The following is a 20,932-nucleotide window of genomic DNA, read 5'->3' on the forward strand; positions in this document are numbered from 1 at the left end:
AATTCTTGACAAGAATAAATAAATATATCAAAACAAACAAATCCTAACATCAGTAACATGTTCTTTTGACTAATATTCAAAATATTTCAAGTTTGAAATGCATGGATGAAGGTTAAGTAGTGGGATACAACTTATTATACCTCAATATATATTTTTTCACACCTTTTAAAATTCAGGAGGGGGTTGAATGATTGATTGTTTTTACAACTCGGTACTCGTTGAGGAGTTTTCACTCATTTCTCATTTTGAGACACCAACAGCTTTAGGTTAAGTACCGCAAAGAACAAAGGACGTTATTGGCTATATACCGCCAAGATTTTTTTTCATTTTTTTCAACTTTCATACCATGCTTTTAAAATTACTCTTTTTATTTACACGACTAGGATGTTCTTCTTATCCCACTTACATTAAAATGACGTAATATCTTATTATGGCATCATGAATATACACTAAAGATGAGTTGTTTAGCGGAATCTGTTGAAATAAAATATGAACAAATTTTAGCAAAAACAAATACTTTTGCATGCAACAACCAGATTTATAATTTGCATGTTTAATTATCCATTAATATTCTTTTTTCGACATCAATATGGTGTCAGTTGTTGGCTGCAAACAATATGAATTTTATAAAAAAAAAAAAAAAAAAAAAGAATGAATGCGGAAATCGGCTGTTTTCCATACGCAAAGTCAATATTTTGCATGTTATATTTATAGGTTATAGACTTTGTATGGGAAAATATGACGACCGAGTTTTTTGGCGCGTAGACGGACCGAGCTTGCGAGGTCCGTTCGCGACAAAAAACGAGGTCGTCATATTTCCCATACAAAGTCTATAACCTTTTTATTATATACTTTCAATTTCATTTAGAAACTAACAATAATTTTATTTTTAACAATAACTTTATCGGTTTAACTTAGTAAAAGATGAAAAACACGAAAAATTTGAAAATTAACAGCGTAGAAATTTGATTGTGACGTAATGTTTGCGGGCCGGAATGTTTCCGGGCATATATCGTGTGATATATGCCCGCAAACTTTTAAAGAAAAAAGAAGAGATGAAATTGAAAGTATATAATAAAAAACTGAAGCAAACTGTTCCATCATTTAACCTGATAAACGTTTACTTACTTTGCGATTTAATAAATACATGTATGTCCAGTCAAACAATTAATGCTTTACCTAGTTTGCCATAAAAAAGCTGCACATAATAAATGCAGACGATGTCTGCCTTTTGAGTCACGGAGGCGGATCAAAAATCCACCGCATGATGAATGAGAATTATTCTACTTTCGTTTTTAAAGGTCACGGGAATATGTTTGGACGTCCTGTCTTTTCAAAATAAATTATTCAAGAGTAAATTGAATAAAAAATCAAATCTAAGACACGCATAGACCTCTAATAACTCGAATTTATTTTCTTTTTGCAAAAATCGGACCAAAATTCGTTCATTTTAGGCAAAAATGGGTACTGATACGTTATATTTCTAGAGCTATATTTGGGATGTCTGTTACTTTTTTCGCTAAATTTTAAACTATCTTTAATACAAATATATCAAGTATAATGCATAAAACTTATTGCTAATAACATTGACGTGTTTGTGCGGTTTTTTTAAAAAAAAGCAGTTTTCTTACATCAATTCCAACGTATATGTATGAATATGATGCATGTTGAAATTAAATATTACTAGATTAGTAATTATAGATATTGATTCCAAAGGTTCTTAAAACGTTTTATATTAAAAATAAAATAACAGCCAATCATTATTTATGTCTTCAAGCGAGATGTGGTTTCTTTAAAACGTCGGGCACCTGTGATCGATTCGAAACTTCGACCGTTGTTGTGGCAGATTTTTTTCTATATCGCATATATGTCATAGGTGCACATTTACAAGTACACATATATAACAAAGGCAATTGGGCAGGATGTATATATACATGTATAGATATAAATATTCAGACACCGTAGTATCGGGGATTGGTTGCCCCTCCTGGTTTTTTTTTTTTTGGGGGGGGGGCTGATGTCGACCATTTCTTACCATGGGAACAACTTGACCAGCCTAATGGCACCCCAACTTTTATCAATCTTATAAAATATAGATTGCTACTTAAAGTTTATATTAGTATTGTCATATGCCCTCTCCACGATTTGGAAAAATGAGGTAACCGTAAGGTGATGTAGTAGACATTTAGTTCTCTCTCTCTCTCTCTCTCTCTCTCTCTCTCTCTCTCTCTCTCTCTCTCTCTCTCTCTCTCTCTCTCTCTCGTCAAGGTGTTCTGGATAGGCATGGCCCGCATGTTGAAAAACGAAAAATATATGCCCGATATTTATCATTTTTTTTTTTAAAAAAGGTCTATTGTATAGTTACATATACTGGCTCTTGGAAACAGACACGTAGCATCATTTTTCTGGGGGGTGGGGTTCGAAGGATAAGTCGGTAGTTAAGGAGAGAGAGAGAGAGAGAGAGAGAGAGAGAGAGAGAGAGAGTTTGAGAGTTTGAGAGTTTCAGAACTACTCTTTGTTGACGATTTAGGGGCATGTAAAGATATAAACACAGACGCATTTTTGGTAGGTTTTAAATATATTTGCTATATAAAATGTACCATCTGAAGATACACGTATATTGCTGGACGTGTTTTGTTGTACCCAAGAAAATGATATTCCATTCGTGTAACATTTGTATCTTTTAGTATCACGCTCTATTCAATATATTTTGTAAATATACCCACAGCAGGCAGACATATTTTATTCGTATGTACCGTACTTTTAACATGTATATTACATACACATGTAAGCAGACCTGTTATATAGTCCTTGGTGTACATAGCATAACAAGTAAATTTATCCGATTCAATCGCCGTTTTTAATCAAAGTGTACATATTTATGACCAAAAAAATAAAAATAAATAAATAAATAAAATGAAAATTCAAGAGCCATTTAATTTTCCATAATTCATTTGAATAGGAGGACATTGAACAGCACCTTCGAAAATATGATTGCGTTCTACTCAACAATTTTCGGCAAATACAGGCATTATTTTCCTCGAAAGTCCCGTAGTAGCACAAGATTCCTCCGCAAAATGTCTATGAACACGATAAAGTTACATGTAAATGCATAATGTATTTTACACAGCATACCAGTTTTTATTAGTCTTTGATCTCAATGAGTATTTTTTTTTTATGTAAAATGTTAATATTATAACTTTTAATTTTTTTTTTATTAGAATCAGGGGACTGTAAATCCTATAACATCGATGAAGTTGTTCCGAAAAAGCGACCGTCGGAAGATAGCGTCAGAGTTAACAATGCAATATTGTAACGTTATTTTCTCAATATCAGCAACAAGTAAATGGTACATGTTATATATGAATGAAACGAGAAAATCATCATCTTTCTACCTGCAAAATATGGTCGGCTTTTGAAGCGCGGTCAATTTTGGCTAATAACGTCCCTTGTTCTTTACACCTATGCAGGGACGTAGCTTCGTTAGGCTCGAGTAGGCACTTGCCTATACATTTTTTTTTTCATTTTCAAAACACATTTTTGTCCATAAATATTTGCAAAAACTATATGTTCACGTTATATTTCTTGTTTTAAAAATCGGATATCAAATTATTGATCCGCCGGGCCTTTTCTTTTTATAATGCATTCTACATGATAAATAATGGTTGCATATTTTCTATTATAAACTTATGGTAATCGCATTGACTCACTCGACTTAACAGTTTAAAAATCTTTGAAAAGTTGTACAATATCTAATATGTATTACAATTATTTTTATGCTCAGAGTAGTGCAAATGAGTCCCAACATATCTAAAAATATTTCGGGGGTGACACCCCGAACCCCCCCCCCCCCCAGCGGGAAGGGGCAACCCCCTCCGGCACCTAACCCCCCCCCCACCCCGGGGCGTTTCGCACCTCGGTCAAACCTTCATCGTTCGGGCCTACACATTGAAATAGTCCTAGCTTCGCCCCTCAGGGCCGTAACAGTGAGGGTTCTTTGTCGTGCCAACGCCGGGGGGGGGGGGGGGGGGGGATGGGGGGTAGGGTAGTAGCGTCACATATATATATTGCTTAAGAATTGTTTTCCCAAATTCTGATTACTTGAATCGTAGGGAGAACACATTATGGATTCACTTCCTAAATTGCATTCGTACAATTCACTTCTGCCGCCATAAAAAGTCGGAGAGGGGGGGGGGGGGGGGGGGGGGGGGGCTTGGTGGTTGTGTCACGAAATATATCTTTATTTGTATATATAAATAATAGAAAGTTATGGTTGTTAAAATGGGGACCATTCCCCCCCCCCCTCCCTCATTCTACGTGCATGCCTCAGAAGTATCGATATATCCATTATCGGATTTGCAATGCCGAAGTCGCCGTTCATTCCAATGGTGCCAATATTTGTAAAGATAAATCATGACATAATAACTTTCAATAGCTGGTGTATGTCTTCATTCAATTTTCCCCCACAATTTTATTGATGATTTCCGACAACTCAGTCATTCAGTCCGTTTTCTTTACCGATCGGCGATTGACTTTCAAGAGCTTGATATCAATTCTTTTTACGTCGGTGGCCGAGTGGTTAGGCCGTCAGACTCTCGACCGAAAGGTCGTGGGTTCGAGTCCTAGCCGCGGCAGGTCTGACGTTGTGTCCTTGGGAAAGGCACTTTACATGAATTTCCTCACTCCACCCAAGTGTAAAAGGGGTACCTGGCTATAGACAGTGAAAGATATTGTTAGAATGTTAATGCTCTAGCGCTTGTAATGGCAGCTTGCACTGTAATGCTTCCTAGGAGGCTGAGAAAGTTCTAGATTGATATAAGGTCTGCCGGGGTAATAATGTACATTGATAATTGTAAAGCGCTTTGAGCAGCATACGCTGGATAAGGCGCTATATAAAACCAATCATTATTATTATTATTATGTATCTACACCAACATTTTTTGGAAAAGATTTCCAAAAGATTATATAGGGCCAATCGCAAGCTTACATAGCCATTGTATGGTACTTTTACGGTAAAAGGAACAAGAAACACTTCAATTTTTTTTTAGTTCGATTATACTTGCATAGAATCAACGTCCATTTTAATAGATTGTGTATACACTTACACAAGACTTAGTGTATTTACGTTAACTACGATAAACCGGATATGACCATGCCTTAAAAAGTATGACGTAATAGTGACTAAATGCAGAAAAAACAGGGATATGGAAGAACTCGAAAATTCCCTAACATAGCGCAATAAGACAATAAGTGCACTTATCATCAGAGATTTCATTTAATAAAAAACAGAGTTTCATAAATCAATTGAAATTTCAAGGTACAAAATTGGAGTACATTGAAAAAAGGAAAGAAAAGTTTAATAAAACATTGAAGTAATTGTAACTTTTCTACTTTCACTTCAAGAAAAAAACATGGACTCAAGACACAACACAGGCGCGGTTCTAGAACATTTTCCGGGAGGGGGAATTGAACCAATAAGTTGTTGATATCATAATATTTATTTTGTACTTTTTATACATTAGACGGGACGTATTATGTTATGGCGCTGTCCGTCCGTCTGTCTGTCCGGCTGGCTGTTCATCCGTCCGGGGTCATGTTTTCCGGATTTTTTCCGTAACGGATGCATGTACAACTTTGAAATTTGGTCACACTATCTCCCTCAAGAATTGTAAGAGTGAGTTTGCATTTCAGCTGGATTGGTCCATCTTTGACCTACTTTAGAGCTAAAGTAGGTCAAACAGTTTTCCGGACTTTTTTGCGTTACAGACAAAGATATTGCCCTGAAACAAATATCTCCCAAATTGAAAGTTCTCTAAATTACAACCTCCTCCCCTTAATGTACTGCATGGTATGAAGGAGAAAGCGTGAGCGGGAACATAGATATTATAAACTGCACTCTGTACATAGAGGAAAGAGATGAAGAAAAACATCGATGTGACCAATGTCACTGTTGTATATGATACGAAAATAAACACTGTTATCCTGAAATACCAGTAGGAAAGTGAGCATACCCTTGTACATGAAAAAAATTTTATGAAACACTCTTCTTTGATCCACTGTAAATTGTAGGGGAATATTACATCCTTGGGACAGAACAATGTGAACATCATTAAATGATAATGAAGTATAGTACATAATACCAAGGCTTTCCAACATGTCGAATAAGCTTTGTGTTCAGTTCACAGACTTTTTTTTTAACATCTTCCACCCCTCTTAGATCCACTATAACTTTTAAGTAAATGATTGGATCCTCCTGTCCGGATAATATGCACATCTACAAATGGCATCGGAGTTGTACAAAGTTTCAAGTCTATCCAATAAGCCATATATGAGAAAAAGCATTCACAAGATTTTGTGACAGACAGATGGACAGAAACAACATGTCCCCAGACATGACATGGGATATAACAATGATGTTTCTGATTTTGCAATTTAACGGTCATCTTGTGCAGTTTATGAAATGGTATGAAACAGTAACCCGGGGTAACCAGGTGAAAAGTAATTTAAAACTCCTGTTCTGTGTAATCTGTCATCCATAGATGTCTACAGGTAATATCATAATTAGCCCTGTCCAGGTAAACAGGTGAAAAATAATTTTAAACTCCTGTTCTGTGTAATATGTCATCCATAGATGTGTACATGTATATACTTACAAATGTATGTAAACGAAAGATAAGTTGTGCTCAAACTGTGATAAAAGAAAACAAAGACTCCATAAATTTATATGAGACATTTAAATCCACTGCTTTGTAAATTGTGTGTGTAAATTGTAAAGACATTGCATTGATATTTCAAATTAAGAATAAATTGAACACCTTTTAAAGGTGCACTAGCTGTGAAATTGATGGCAACCATTCCCCCCCCCCCCCCTCAAAATCTCTCAATGGCATAGGAATGTATATCAATGACTAATAAAAATATTTATTTTGTAAAAAAAAAAAAAAACAAAAAAAAAAAACAAACAACCAAATCACGAGAAACCGAATAAAACTACATTAGGTGACCGCTTTTAGTGAAAAGAAATAGATCAGGAATTTTAATATTTTGCCAAGATCGTGGACTCCTCCTTACACACAAGACAGGTCAGTGTTTTTCTCAATTTATTTATGTAAACACAAACTGACAACATGCATCGCTTCAAATGTGACATTTTATGTGTCGTAAAATAACAGATGTCTGATTTAACTCTTTTTACAATGCTACGATTTCAAACAATAACAGTTATAAACTAATTGTTATTACATGTATATTATTAACAAACAATAACAGTTATAGACTAATTGGTATTGCATGTTTATTATTAACAAACAATAACAGTTATAGACTAATTGTTATTACATGTTTATTATTAACAAACAATAACAGTTCTAGACTAATTGTTATTACATATTTATCATTAACAAACAATAACAGTTATAGACTAATTGTTATTACATGTTTATTATTAACAAACAATAGCAGTTATAGACTAATTGTTATTACATATTTATCATTAACAAACAATAACAGTTCTATATTAATTGTTATTACATGTTTATTATTAACAAACAATAAAAGTTCTAGACTAATTGTTATTACATATTTACTAGTAACAAACAATAACAGTTACAGACTAATTGTTATTACATGTTTATCATTAAATATTTACATTTGCAACTGTTTTCTCCTACATAACACTATTACGAGCAATACGTATTTATTTCTGGATAAATCTACTACGGGGTCAACAGAGGTCACGGCTGTGCGTATGAACATTAGTTAAAAGTAGGTAACAGGTACTACTTTTACTAAGGCAATACACATCTAGCAATCGCTCTCACTTACTACAGAAATCTTTCAATAGATGAAATCAACACCACAAAATGTATTTACGGTTTTATTTGTATTCCAAGCAGTGGACTTTCATCAATAATTGATAAAAGCATAACTGTAAACAATGTCTTTAGTTACTAGCCTACTAGGCCTAATGTATCCTGGTGTCACCGGTTTTCGATAGTGCAGTACTATTTTTACATATTTAATATATTCAGGAATTATTTCTCACCTGAATTTTATCTTTTCTAATCAATTAACTCTATCTAAATAATATATGCTGTTTTTTGTTTAAAACTATCAAAATCCAGGTAGCATTTCAACTTTCGTTAGATCCGCCATAATCAAATTTGTTTTGACTGACGTCACCTATTTTCGATAGTAAGTATGGCGCGCTGTTAGTGTTAAAACAACATTAAATAGAATGATTCTTTTATTTTTATTTTTTCGACCAAATTGATTACATTTAATAATGAACAAATAAAGCAACTTCAAACAATTTTTAAAAAGTGGTGAAGGTCCTGAAGACACACGCCCCAATGTTATTACGCCCATTTATCATATTTTAAAGTTGTCTAGGGGACTTGGAAACATTTGGCAGTAACAATTCAGCATGGACACTCATTCCACATTTTACCGACTGGAAAGCATTGGCCAAGGCGTCTGGATCATCATTCTTATAATTTCCTCTCTGGATGGAAAATATCTGCAAAGAAATAAACAAAAAATCAATAAAAACAAATTTTAAAACAGAGATTTATTTTAAAAACGTATGGTATTATAACTATAATGCGTTTCCATACTGTTCTTTTGAACCGATAGTTCACCCAAAGAGAGGCTTATCTATTTTTAGAACACAACATTGCGTTTTATTATCAGACGACAGCATAGGTGAATAGGACGCTGTTTTCGACGGGAAATAATCAGATTTTTATTGTGGTTTTTTTGGCATTGGGAAAAATGGCGTTTTCAGAAAAGATGCATACAGAATTGTAGTCTTACCTCTTTGAAAAGCGTAATTCTCGATCTTTTTGGCTATCTGACACTTCTTGTTACTGACGCTGATTTTGGGAAAAAACGTTCCGAAAAATGACATTACAATATCGAATGATCGTTAAAAATAATAATCTATCGAAATTAGGATACTATCGAAAATAGGTAACGGCACAATATGTCTAAAATTTCGTCTGCTACAACTTCACCCTGGTCATCGGTGATGCGGAATTGTACCTACTGCTAGACGATTACATTAGGCTTTAGCAAAAAGGTCGTTCACAGGATGTATGGCCGATAAGTCGTCAAAGTGCATTAAGACCTACACACCACACTGCTTCCGTGCAACAGCAGCCATAGTGTTTGATGTCGGTTTCCAAGTTTATGTCGGGACATCGAAGCGAGGCGTCGTTAAAAACCTATTACAAAAAATTATCGAGTCAAAAGAAGCGTTCAGTGAGCTCATGTTTATCAACAATTACATATCCAAATCCAAACCGTCCCTTACCTTCGTGCAGTTCCACATTCTCTGCGATGTTCAGTTCTTTCCGGAGATTCATCTGAGCTGCGTCCTCTGTCCTGTCTATAAATAATTTGCCTACACCTGACGACTGCCGCCCTGTTCTTCATGTTCCTCCATCTCAGTTTTCTGTTAACTCTGCAATATCCACAGAATATCTTTCAAAGTCGGTCTTCAACGTCTTCACTTTTCAAAAGTCAAAGCGTATCACAACTCTATGTGTAACACTGCGCATCCCCGTTTAAATCATAATTCCCCCACCCCCTAAAATTAGACATATGGAAGAGTTTTCCATTATATACTCCCGAGTTAATGTATAAGTATATGTTGATATACTTGCTTTCTAGCGTCTTAATAATTAAAACAGTTCTTCATTTTATAGAACTTTGTTTTGTGTTGTCGTCATTTTGAACATCTATGACGCTTCGTTGTGGACGTCAACAATTTGAAATGTATGGAAACGTGTTGTTAACACAATTCAGCAATGTTACCGACCAAAAATGTAAATATAAGTAATAAGGTATCATTTAAAAATATTTATCGGGATATAAATACGGGTTGGTACATGATCAAATTTTCCATAAAGCCCTTCGGGCTTTATGGAATTTGATCACGTGACCAACCCGTATTTATATCCCGATAAATATTTTTAAATGATACCTTATTTCTTAACAAACAATAACAGTTCTAGATTATTTGTTATTACATATTTACTAGTAACAAACAATAACAGTTATAGACTAATTGCTATTACTTGTTTACTATTAACAAACAATAACAGTTCTAGATTAATTGTTATTACATGTTTACTATTAACAAACAATAACAGTTATATTAATAACAAACAATAACAGTTATAGACTAATTGTTATTACATATTTACTATTAACAAACAATAAGTTATAGACTAATTGTTATTACATGTTTACAATCAACAAACAATAACAGTTATAGATTAATTGTTATTACATGTTTACTATTAGCAAACAATAACAGTTATAGACTAATTGTTATTACATGTTACTGTTAGCAAACAATACTAATTATAGATTAATTGCTATTACATGTTTGCAATCAACAAACAATAACAGTTATAGATTAATTGTTATTACATGTTACTATTAGCAAACAATACTAATTATAGATTAATTGCTATTACATGTTTACTATTAACAATAACAGTTCTAGACTAATTGTTATTACATGTTTACTATTTGTGCAGGTGTAGAACCCAATCCAGGACCTTAAAATGTTTATTCTAAGAGTATATGCATTGTTCATGATAATGTGTGTTCTTTATATCTAAAACTTTATATTGTTGCCGCTGAGCTGTCTGAACATGATATCATTGATCTTAGTAAAACTCATCTAGATAACACAATAAGCAATGAAGCAATACAAATAGCAGCTTTCCATAGCCCAATTCGTAAAGATAGGAATAGATATGGGGGTGGTGTAGCTTTGTATATATCCGGCAAAATTGCTTATGTTGTTCCTGATGATCACATGACTCGGAATTCATACAGCCTGTAAGAAATTCCATGTAGGTATCACATGACCCAGAATTCATACAAACTGTAAAAAATTCCATGTAGATATCACATGACCCGGAATTCATACAAACTGTAAGAACTTCCATGTACATGTAGGTATCACATGACCTGGAATTCATACAAACTGTAAGAAATGCCATGTAGGTACATGTATCACATGACCCGGAATTCATACAGACTGTAAGAAATTCCTTGTAGGTATCTCATGACCCGGAATTTTTTTTATTCATGGCCATTGATTGATTGATTGTATCTTGCTTAACGTCCCACTCGAGAATTTTCACTCATATGGAGACGTCACCAATAACGGTGAAGGGCTTCAAATTTAGGCCTTTGCTTACGGCCATTGAGCAGTGAGGGTTTTTTTTTTTTAGCGTGTCACACTTACTGTGACACAGGACATCCGTTTTAAGGTCATCTCCGAGGACCTGTGACATTCATACCTGATGCCGAGTATCTGGCGATGGAAGTGTCCTTGAAAAATCTTTGAGTTAAAAAAAAAATATCGATGCAATTTACGATTATATTTTACGCTTACGTGGGTTATGCAATTTTTTCTGCAATAATTGCTACCTTAATCACCCAATGAAAAAAAAAAGAAAAAAAAGAAAGATATTTCATTGTTTATATTTTTATGTATTATTTAAAAATATAAATCAGAATTAAGATATATTATGGTTGACCCATTTGTTACGTTTTTCTGGAAGAGCCAACCCTTTGACCTTGATGGCACTCCATAATTGGTAATGATTTTGCAAATAGGTGGTACTAGAAAACCGGATCGAACTAGTTTGCAACAAGCATGTATTCATTTAAGCAGTAAAATGCTTTCTTTCTTGTTTCAACGGGCGATGAAGGTAGCTACCATTGCAGAAAAAAATCATAACCCACATAAGCGGGTTCTGTATTTTTTTTCTGCAATGATTGCTATCTATATCACCCGATGAAACAACAAAGAAAGACATTTTATTGTTTATATTTATATTCTTATGTATTGTTTTAAAATATAAACTAGATATCACATGGCTGACCCATTCGTTACGCTAAATGGAAAAGCCATTGCACCCTTTGCCCTTGATGATGCTCCATATTTAGTAATGATTACACAGGTAGATGGTACTAAAAACCTGATCGAACTAGTTTGCAACAAGCATGCATTCATTGTTCCAAATGAAAGCAACGTAAATTTCAATAGAAATATTAGAGGAAAAATTTAGTGAATGTTAATATTCTATAATATTTACATTTGCCAATGCACTTCCTTATATGACAGTACTAATGAAATTGATGTTCAATTTCGTGTGACATGAATTTGGTCACGTGATCAGTTTGTTCTTGCGTATGAATACAATCACCGCTTCAAAAGTCAGTTCCTGTATTTTCACCTGGCTTCTTGCTTAAATGCAATGCAATGGGGGATTTAGACCCCCCCCCCCCCTCTCGCCACAAATTTAAATAATAGAAATAGTGTGAGTAAAATTCCAGATTAGTAAAATTAATTCCAGATTGGCACCCAAAATGGCTAGGCATTTTGGTTAATACTTGACTTTCACACACACCCTTTTGTTAACCCTGGATTCGCCACTACAATGACATCATAACGGAAATAAACGCAGCAGGATATTTATAGTTTATTTTGTAAACAAACAAGAATTTCATAAATTTTTAAAAGAGAAACATTAAACATACATGTATATCGTTCTGTTGTTTCATTTTATACAGTTTTAAATACGTCTGCAACTTCTGCATGGCGAATTTATAAAATAAAGTTCTATGAACATGTAGGCAAAGTTATAAGCCTACATGTATTTACTTCATGATGATAAGTTAACCTGTTGTTTCCTGGCAACTTCCATCACGGCTATGACTCGGCATGATTATAAGCGAGGCTGGTTTCGAGGCTCGAAAAATTTACATGTTCATGTCAGGGTACCGGTGCGAGTCTTCATTAAAATCCTACAACAGAAATCTCTCAAGCAAACAAAAACTCCGTCAGTTCGTTTTTATTTTATTTTACACACACTGAAGGTAAATAAAAGACGCAACCTACCTGCACTTGCTCTAAATCTATCCTACTGTCTTGAATCGTCTCCTGCATGGCTACAACCGCGAGTCCTAACGATGAACATACCGTTGTTTCTTTCCAAAAACCTGACTAAGAGCTTAACGTTAACTTGACCCATCATATCCACCATCAATTCTCTCAGATCCTTTGAATTTCTGTCGAAATCTGTGATCAACAATTGCGTTTTCAACTTAGTAAGCTAGACCGACGCCAGTTTCTCCATCGCTGATCGCGACCAAATCACACCACGGATGTAGTTTACTCCGCTCTTGTCATTTCAGTTAACTTTACGCTCTAAATTACCTTTATTTTTACACATGTTTCGTCTTTTTTTTTTTAACATTTTCAATCAAATATCTATATCTTATATTCTCTTTGATATTGTTCCTAATTTTTTATTCGATAAAACTCTTATGAACTTTGTGTTGGGAGACATAATAATAATAAACAGTACAATCACTAGAAAGTCTTCCGTTGGTAACGGAAGACCTTAATAAGAAACGGAGCAAAAACAATATGTCTCCGACACTATGTGTTCGGAGACATAATAAGAAACAGAGTAAAAACAATATGTTCCCAAACTTTATTTGGGGAACATACATGTAATAATAGAAAAGATTCAGTGAATGTAAATATAACTAAATGTTGAATAATGTTTTACAAAAACGGAAATATTTCACCTTGATGAGTTTAAATTCTGAATTCTTCATGACTAATTGAACGATAACCAAAACTTCCTTCTTTCAGAACAATTGAGGTATTACATAACCAAGTCATTGACAAGCTTTCCTTGTTTCAGAACACAAGAGGAAGTAAATACTTCGGAAATACAACAAATTCACAAGAACTGAAACAGACATGATATCCTTCGTTGCTGGTTGTGTGTGGAGCGCAGTGATTCTGTCGCTTTCACTGTGTTCTGCAGAATATCCCAGGAATGAAACTTTCCTGTGGAAACCGCGAGGCTGGAAGGGACTGCAGTTGTATTGTCCGAAACAATGCAACATTTCCCCCTCTACTGGCGACACTAAAGATGTTTGCTGCGCGTGCAAAGCGGAAAGTCTGCTCGATTACAACCACCATTTTTCTCATCTTAACATTTCGAAGGATGGACGTCTTGAAGGGAATACGTCTGCTGACAACATAGCTGTGGATTATTCCGGAAAACATTTAGTAGACTTCCCCCACAATATATGTGACTTTCCAGGAATAACGCGGATCAATTTCTCTTCCAATCACATTCTAGAAATTCCGAATTTGTCCTGTCTTCCAAACTTGACGCATCTGGATTTGTCTTGGAATTCACTGTCCGCTTTGTCAAACGACTCTTTGACCGAAAATTGGAATCTCAGGTTTGTAAACCTGTCGCATAATTTCATAACCTACATTGAGACGGGGGTTTTAGCGACAATGGCCTCTCATAGTATCAATTTGACGGGAAACTCTCTTATTTCTGTTGACGTCACAGACATTATATTCGAAAGGCCATTTTGTAAATTCAGTTTCTCCCACAACAAGCTGCATATCCTTGTTAATAAAAATAACTGGAAGATGAATTTGATCAAAAAATATGGTCCAGGATTCGTCGACTTTACCTTTAATCAATTCAAAACGATGCCAGATGCCACGAAATTGGGATTTAAAAACTTTTTTGATCTAGGAAAACTGTTTGATTTTGGATTTGATATCAGACATAATCCTTTGATATGCGATTGTAGGATCGCAAGATTTTTGTTGTTTTTTAAACAGTATATCGATATAATGGATAGAGACTACTTCAATATTACATGCGAATTTCCAGAGGCCTTTCGAGGAAGATCTCTACCCAGTATTATCAGAAAGGGAGAAATAGAAGACTTGATTTGTAATTATACTTCACTGACTGTGTGCCCGAAAAGATGTCAGTGTATTGATAGGCCGAAGAGAGCGAGTCCGTCCGAACCGAAAATGAAACTGGTATTAAACATGAATTGCACAGGAGCTAAAATAAACCACCTCCCTCATATTCTGCCACATTGTGATGAAATTGAGTTTGACTTGAGGGGGACTCCAATCAGAGAAATCACAACAGAGCATTATTTGGAATTAGTAACTGTTCTGGAATTACCTGGTATGCCCTCTTTTGAAACAGGTGCCCTCGAAAACCTTACTCATTTACAGGTATTCTCTGTTCCAAGATCTGATCAACTGAGCGGGATTCCGCCGGCATTGTCTTCATTAAATCCCTGTGTTTTCCTGCAGCGAGGAGATTTTGTCATGAACTGCACTTGTTCACATATCTGGATGGTAGACTGGATTCAAACAAAAGCGATTAAGAAATGTTCACCCCACTCCTTTCAATGTTTGAATGGCGGTGACACAGAACAATTATTGACCTATCTTCCTAGGCTCGTCTGCACAGAAACACACCACGAGTACCTCTTACTGTTATCGATTACTTCTGCAACTATATTTTTCTTTATCGTTCTTATTTTCATTTACATTTGGAAATATGAATTCAAAATCATGATAAGATCCAACTGGATCTGTACAAGACCAAAGAAATATGTGGACCAGGATTGTGTTGTTTACCTTTCATATGACGAGAAGATGAAAGACATAGACTCATGGCTCATAAATACACTCGAGCCTTTCTTGACAAGGAACGGTTTGGCTACTTTTATCCCATCACGTGACTTGCCTCTTGGGTGCGTTCGAGTCGACGAGACAGCATGGCAGATATCGGTATCCAGACACTACATCATATTTCTCTCTGACAATTATTTCGAGGAGGACTCTTTCCAAACCCACACGGAATGGAAGCATATCTGGAACAACTACTTCTACGACTCTAGAAAGAAATTGCTGATTATCAACTACGACCTGTTAAATTCAACTCAAGTTCCCTGTGGAAAGTTTAGGGCAGTCATGCGTATTAACGATGTAGTGGACTTCGCCTCTGGAGAAAAGAAAATATTTTCCAAGATATCCGCAACATTTAAGGGATAAATTTCATTTTCGAAAATACATGAGGGTATAAACAGTGACGCTTCCCGCCGATATACTACACACGCGCTTCACGCTGATATTCTACACAACGCGCTTCACGCATATATACTACACAACGCGCTTCACGCCTATATACTACACAACGCGCTTCACGCCTATATACTAAACAACTCGCTTCACGCCGATATTCTACACAACGCGCTTCACGCCTATATACTACACAACGCGCTTCACGCCTATATACTACACAACGCGCTTCACGCCTATATACTAAACAACTCGCTTCACGCCGATATTCTACACAACGCGCTTCACGCCTATATACTAGACAACGCGCTTCACGCCGATATTCTACACAACGCGCTTCCCGCCGATACACTACACAACGCTCTTCACGCCTATATACTACACAACGCGCTTCACGCCTATATACTACACAACGCGCTTCACGCCTATATACTAAACAACGCGCTTCACGCCGATATTCTACACAACGCGCTTCACGCCTATATACTAGACAACGCGCTTCACGCCGATATTCTACATAACGCGCTTCCCGCCGATACACTACACAACACGCTTCACGCCTATATACTACACAACGCGCTTCACGCCTATATTCTACACAACGCGCTTCACGCCTATATACTAAACAACGCGCTTCACGCCGATATTCTACACAACGCGCTTCACGCCTATATACTAGACAACGCGCTTCACGCCGATATTCTACACAACGCGCTTCCCGCCGATACACTACACAACACGCTTCACGCCTATATACTACACAACGCGCTTCACGCCTATATTCTACACAACGCGCTTCCCGCCGATACACTACACAACGCGCTTCACGCCTATATACTACACAACGCGCTTCACGCCTATATACTACACAACGCGCTTCACGCCTATATACTACACAACGCACTTCACGCCTATATACTATACAACGCGCTTCACGCCGATACACTACACAACGCGCTTCACGCCTATACACTACACAACGCGCTTCACGCCTATATACTACACAACGCACTTCACGCCTATATACTACACAACGCGCTTCACGCCGATACACTACATATACACAACGCGCTTCACGCCTATATACTACACCACGCGCTTCACGCCTATATACTACACCACGCGCTTCACGCCTATATACTACACCACGCGCTTCACGCCGATATTTTTCAATAACATTAATAACTCCACCAACAATAGGAATTTGAACAGTTTTCATCAGAAATTTCACATTAATTAAAACACTATCTATCTGTATTTAAAAGTATCCATTCATTTTTTTAAAACATCAAAAGTAGACTAAAGCAATCCGAAAAGCGAAACGGAATCTTAACTCAGTCCATTTCTTTCAATATCCCTTTACATTTTTTATCACTAGAAATATAACTTTATATTTAAGGTTTTTTCTGTATGAACTGCGATGCTTCACGTCGTCTATTCTCTTTACAGAAGTAGTCAGACATAGCCTACATCCGCTTCTCTTCGCAAGTGTTGATTCTGGAAAACGTGGAAATTCCGGAACCGGTGACGGTTTACACTGCGATCGAAGTTTCAACTCAAATATGCCTGGATTTACAAGTTATTTCCTCAACTTTATCATTAATGCACACACCTGTTACGCGGAAACCAACACGTACTCGCTGTTATCCATTTTCACATCTTCCTTGTCCTGGGTTTGAATTTTAAAATATTAACGGTAGGAAAAATCAAAACATTTGAAAAAATTAGTAGACACGCATTTTGGTTCTCGAAAAGCTTTTTGTTTTAGTTAAAACAGTGTTCTTGTTAATGTACAACGTTTGATTATAGAGTTTTAAACAATTATTTTCATTTGAACAATTATTGACAATGGTATATTTTATATCTATCAAACATGTATTTATATCTTAGATCCACCTCTTTATTTACACTACTACACGAAGGTACACATACAATTACTATACCTTGGGGACTTTGGTCATGGGTCCGTGTATTGTCATTTTGTATGAAGGGTTTTTATAGGACAATAATTGTCAAGTAGTATTTGGTTGGGTTTTTCGTTGTTCTGTAGTTTTACCACCAGTTTTGAGCACTTTTGATATTATTCAGAAGATTTGTATGCACTTGACCTGTCGTGAATTTGAAACAGATTTACAGACTGTCAAACAGACAGTAAATCTTTGATTTTTCAGTCATTTCTACGAGATTATTGTCCTAGCTGAATTTTCTGAGGGAAGTTTCGTCCCTCCTGAAAGAAACAATGTTAAAATATCAATAGGAATACATGCTTGAATAAAAATGATATGTCACAAAGCTTTCTGAGATGCAAATTGCGTGTTTACTAACTTTTTCAAATTTTCTGACTTTGAATTTTCTATTTCTTTTTTTTCTCTACTGCTAATAAGATAAACACATAATTCAATCCCGGGACAAGGAACACGTGATTTAAATGGTGAGTGTTGAATTCCTTGTGATAGATCTGTTAAGGAAATCCAGGCATATTTGAGTTGAAACTTCGATCACAACGTAAACCGTCAACGGTTCCGGCATTTACACGTTTTCCAGAATCAAAACAGGAAGATTTGCGAAAAGTGGATGTAGGCTATGTCGGTCCACTTCCACGGAGAAGTGGATGTAGGCTATGTCGGTCCACTTCCACGGAGAAGTCGATGTAGGCTATGTCGGTCCATTTCCACGCCGGCAGACTTCATGAAACGCGTTGACGCGGTACAGTTCATACCTTCATACATGTATTTTTAAAACTGAAATTTATCCCATATTTACATTTTACTCTTATTTCTGTCGGAATTCCCAATGGTTAAAATAGACGCACTATATTTATCAAGATTCATACGCACATTGTATACAACTGCAACGAGGCTATCATTACCATTTGTACATATATAAAAATATCAAAGGAAAAAAACACTTGAAATGTAAATAGTACATATTGACTCGTTGATTTGTTCATATGTATATGTAAGTACGGTAACGATTTATACAACCATATGTGGTGAGAGAATTTCATTGAATATACCCATATATACTCCATTTTGTTCTATAACCAAACCTTAAATTGTGTTTTGATTTTTAGTGTAACCATTTCTCTAGCCAAGGCTGGGCAAAATGTATGATAGTTTTTTTGTTTACTAATATAGTTTCTTTAGTAATACATAGATGTTTCATAAATTCTGAAAACAAGGCAGGTGATTTAAATTAATATTTATGAAATGTGCAAGTTTCATTGTTAATCATACAAGTGAAAGGTGAAGATAACGAACAGTGATCAATCTCATAACTCCTATAAAGAATACAAAATAAAGAGTTGGACAAACACGGATCCCTGGACACACCAAAGGTGGGATCAGGTGCCTAGGAGGAGTATATAAGCATCCCCTGTTGACCGGTCACACCCGCCGTGAGCCCTATATCTTGATCAAGTAAAGGGAGCAATCCGTAGTCAAAACTCAATGTGTAAAGAACAGCCTAACCAATGCTTTGAAACACGTCAGACAGCATTTTACCCATTGAAAGGTTGTATTTGTAAATTTGATCGTTATAACGACCATGAAATTTGCGAAATGCCGACTTTAAACGAGGCTGTTGAAAACCCTGTATCATTAAACAGATTTGTCAGTAGCCTACCTCGAATTAAAAACTGATCATACACAGAACAACTTCTGGAATATTACTTAGTGCATAATATGGGAAAATGACAATGGAGAAGCTGAAGTAAATCGGAAGGCCTCGGAAACCAGGCTATAAACATTGCATTGTGACGTCATATTTAGCTGTGATGTTTTTCCTTGCAAACCAAGCAATTATCAACAGCCGTCTGGTTATAAATACATTCTACTCTGTACTTGTTAATTTCAGGCTTTTATAACTACAGCTAACCATACACACCATGGCTGTTCGTTTGTTTAGTTTCTGACAGCAGACGATGTTTAATTTCTGTCAGTTACGGAAAAAGACGAACAATAAAAAGTTTATGATGATGTTTAGATACAAATCGACGGATAGTGAGTTGTACACACATGATTTAACACGTCATAACAATTTTAAATTACTTGTCAATTAAATAATTTTTATGATGCTTTCGGTAAGTTCGTATGGAGTCAGGACCGGGATGACATTGCGAAAACTTGTATCGTGACGTCATACAATTCGAATTGTTAACAGAGCTTACTGATATTTGCAATACACCATCTTTGATTCGATAAAAGAAAAATTTCAAAGCAAGAGAAATTTACATGATTCATGGTGTTTCCTCTTAAACGATTTTTTTAAATGAGGAAATCACGATAGATCCGCAGTGACGGTGACATTTTTCCAGAGCACTACGAGTAATCCTCAACATTTTCCAGCTGATGAAGAGCAAATCATGTGACTTACATGTGTAATTATTGGAGCGAGCTCGTCGCGTCGCGTTGCGTCACTCGCTATTACGCGTACGGCACTTCGTTTATGACTTCAAACTTAAAAATGATAGAATGTTACACATTCTATTCAGTTGCTTGTTGCACTGTACAAACATTCTGTTTAGTGGTGGAATGTCAGAGCCCAGCTTAGAATTCGAGGAAAAATTAATTTCTGTTTATCTTGGAAAGTACAGTGTATATACGGAATTTCGGGATCAAATTTGATAGAAATGTAGATTGATTATGTGTGAACATACTAGAATTTATATCATGGTTTATTGGGGGTTTTCCCCAGCGATATAATTGCCTGTGCTATAATGCACATATAATTTACACTGTAAAATGTTAAAGACATAGCAATTTCAATAGACTTGTATAGACATGATGTTAATTCTTATGAAAAAAATTGAAAGTTCACTGGCCTCTCTACAAGTCAATATATTCACCGCATTTGATGAATTATCTATGCAATGCAAACTTGACCCGCACGCAGACGTAATTTAAGTCGATCACAGAGCGATTGCGTCACAAAATCTCTGATAAGTTAGATATGAAATGTATGTCATTTTCAATC

General features: G+C 35.7%; 1 protein-coding gene and 2 long non-coding RNA genes across 5 annotated transcripts in view; 1 reads left to right on the forward strand and 2 right to left on the reverse strand.

Annotated features, from left to right (window-relative positions):
* Positions 1 to 19,139, forward strand: part of LOC125650348 (uncharacterized) — a 31,660-nt gene extending 12,521 nt beyond the window's left edge. Inside the window, exons 1-2 of one of the 2 annotated variants that reach the window (XM_048878567.2) lie at positions 6,940 to 7,082; positions 13,743 to 19,139. In XM_048878567.2, the coding sequence (XP_048734524.1) occupies positions 13,802 to 15,931 (2,130 nt within the window). In that variant the 5' untranslated portion in view covers positions 6,940 to 7,082; positions 13,743 to 13,801 and the 3' untranslated portion in view covers positions 15,932 to 19,139. Of the gene's footprint in view, positions 1 to 6,939; positions 7,083 to 13,742 lie in introns of those variants that run through there. The other variant, XM_048878566.2, reaches the window with a different exon arrangement.
* LOC125650349 (uncharacterized) lies at positions 8,237 to 9,938 on the reverse strand. Of its 2 annotated transcripts, XR_007360978.2 has the most exons (3): positions 9,314 to 9,938; positions 8,815 to 9,224; positions 8,237 to 8,518 (listed from the first exon to the last, which is right to left on the reverse strand). It is a non-coding gene; the product is annotated as an uncharacterized LOC125650349 (long non-coding RNA). The 2 variants fall into 2 exon arrangements; XR_008803172.1 differs by having other exon boundaries at positions 8,815 to 9,938.
* On the reverse strand, positions 12,496 to 13,197 carry LOC130054841 (uncharacterized). The gene is made up of 2 exons (XR_008803175.1): positions 12,929 to 13,197; positions 12,496 to 12,834 (listed from the first exon to the last, which is right to left on the reverse strand). It is a non-coding gene; the product is annotated as an uncharacterized LOC130054841 (long non-coding RNA).
* Positions 19,140 to 20,932: the final 1,793 nt, after the last annotated feature.

Source organism: Ostrea edulis, chromosome 5 (assembly GCF_947568905.1).
Source record: "Ostrea edulis chromosome 5, xbOstEdul1.1, whole genome shotgun sequence".
NCBI classification, from domain to species: Eukaryota; Metazoa; Mollusca; class Bivalvia; order Ostreida; family Ostreidae; genus Ostrea; species Ostrea edulis.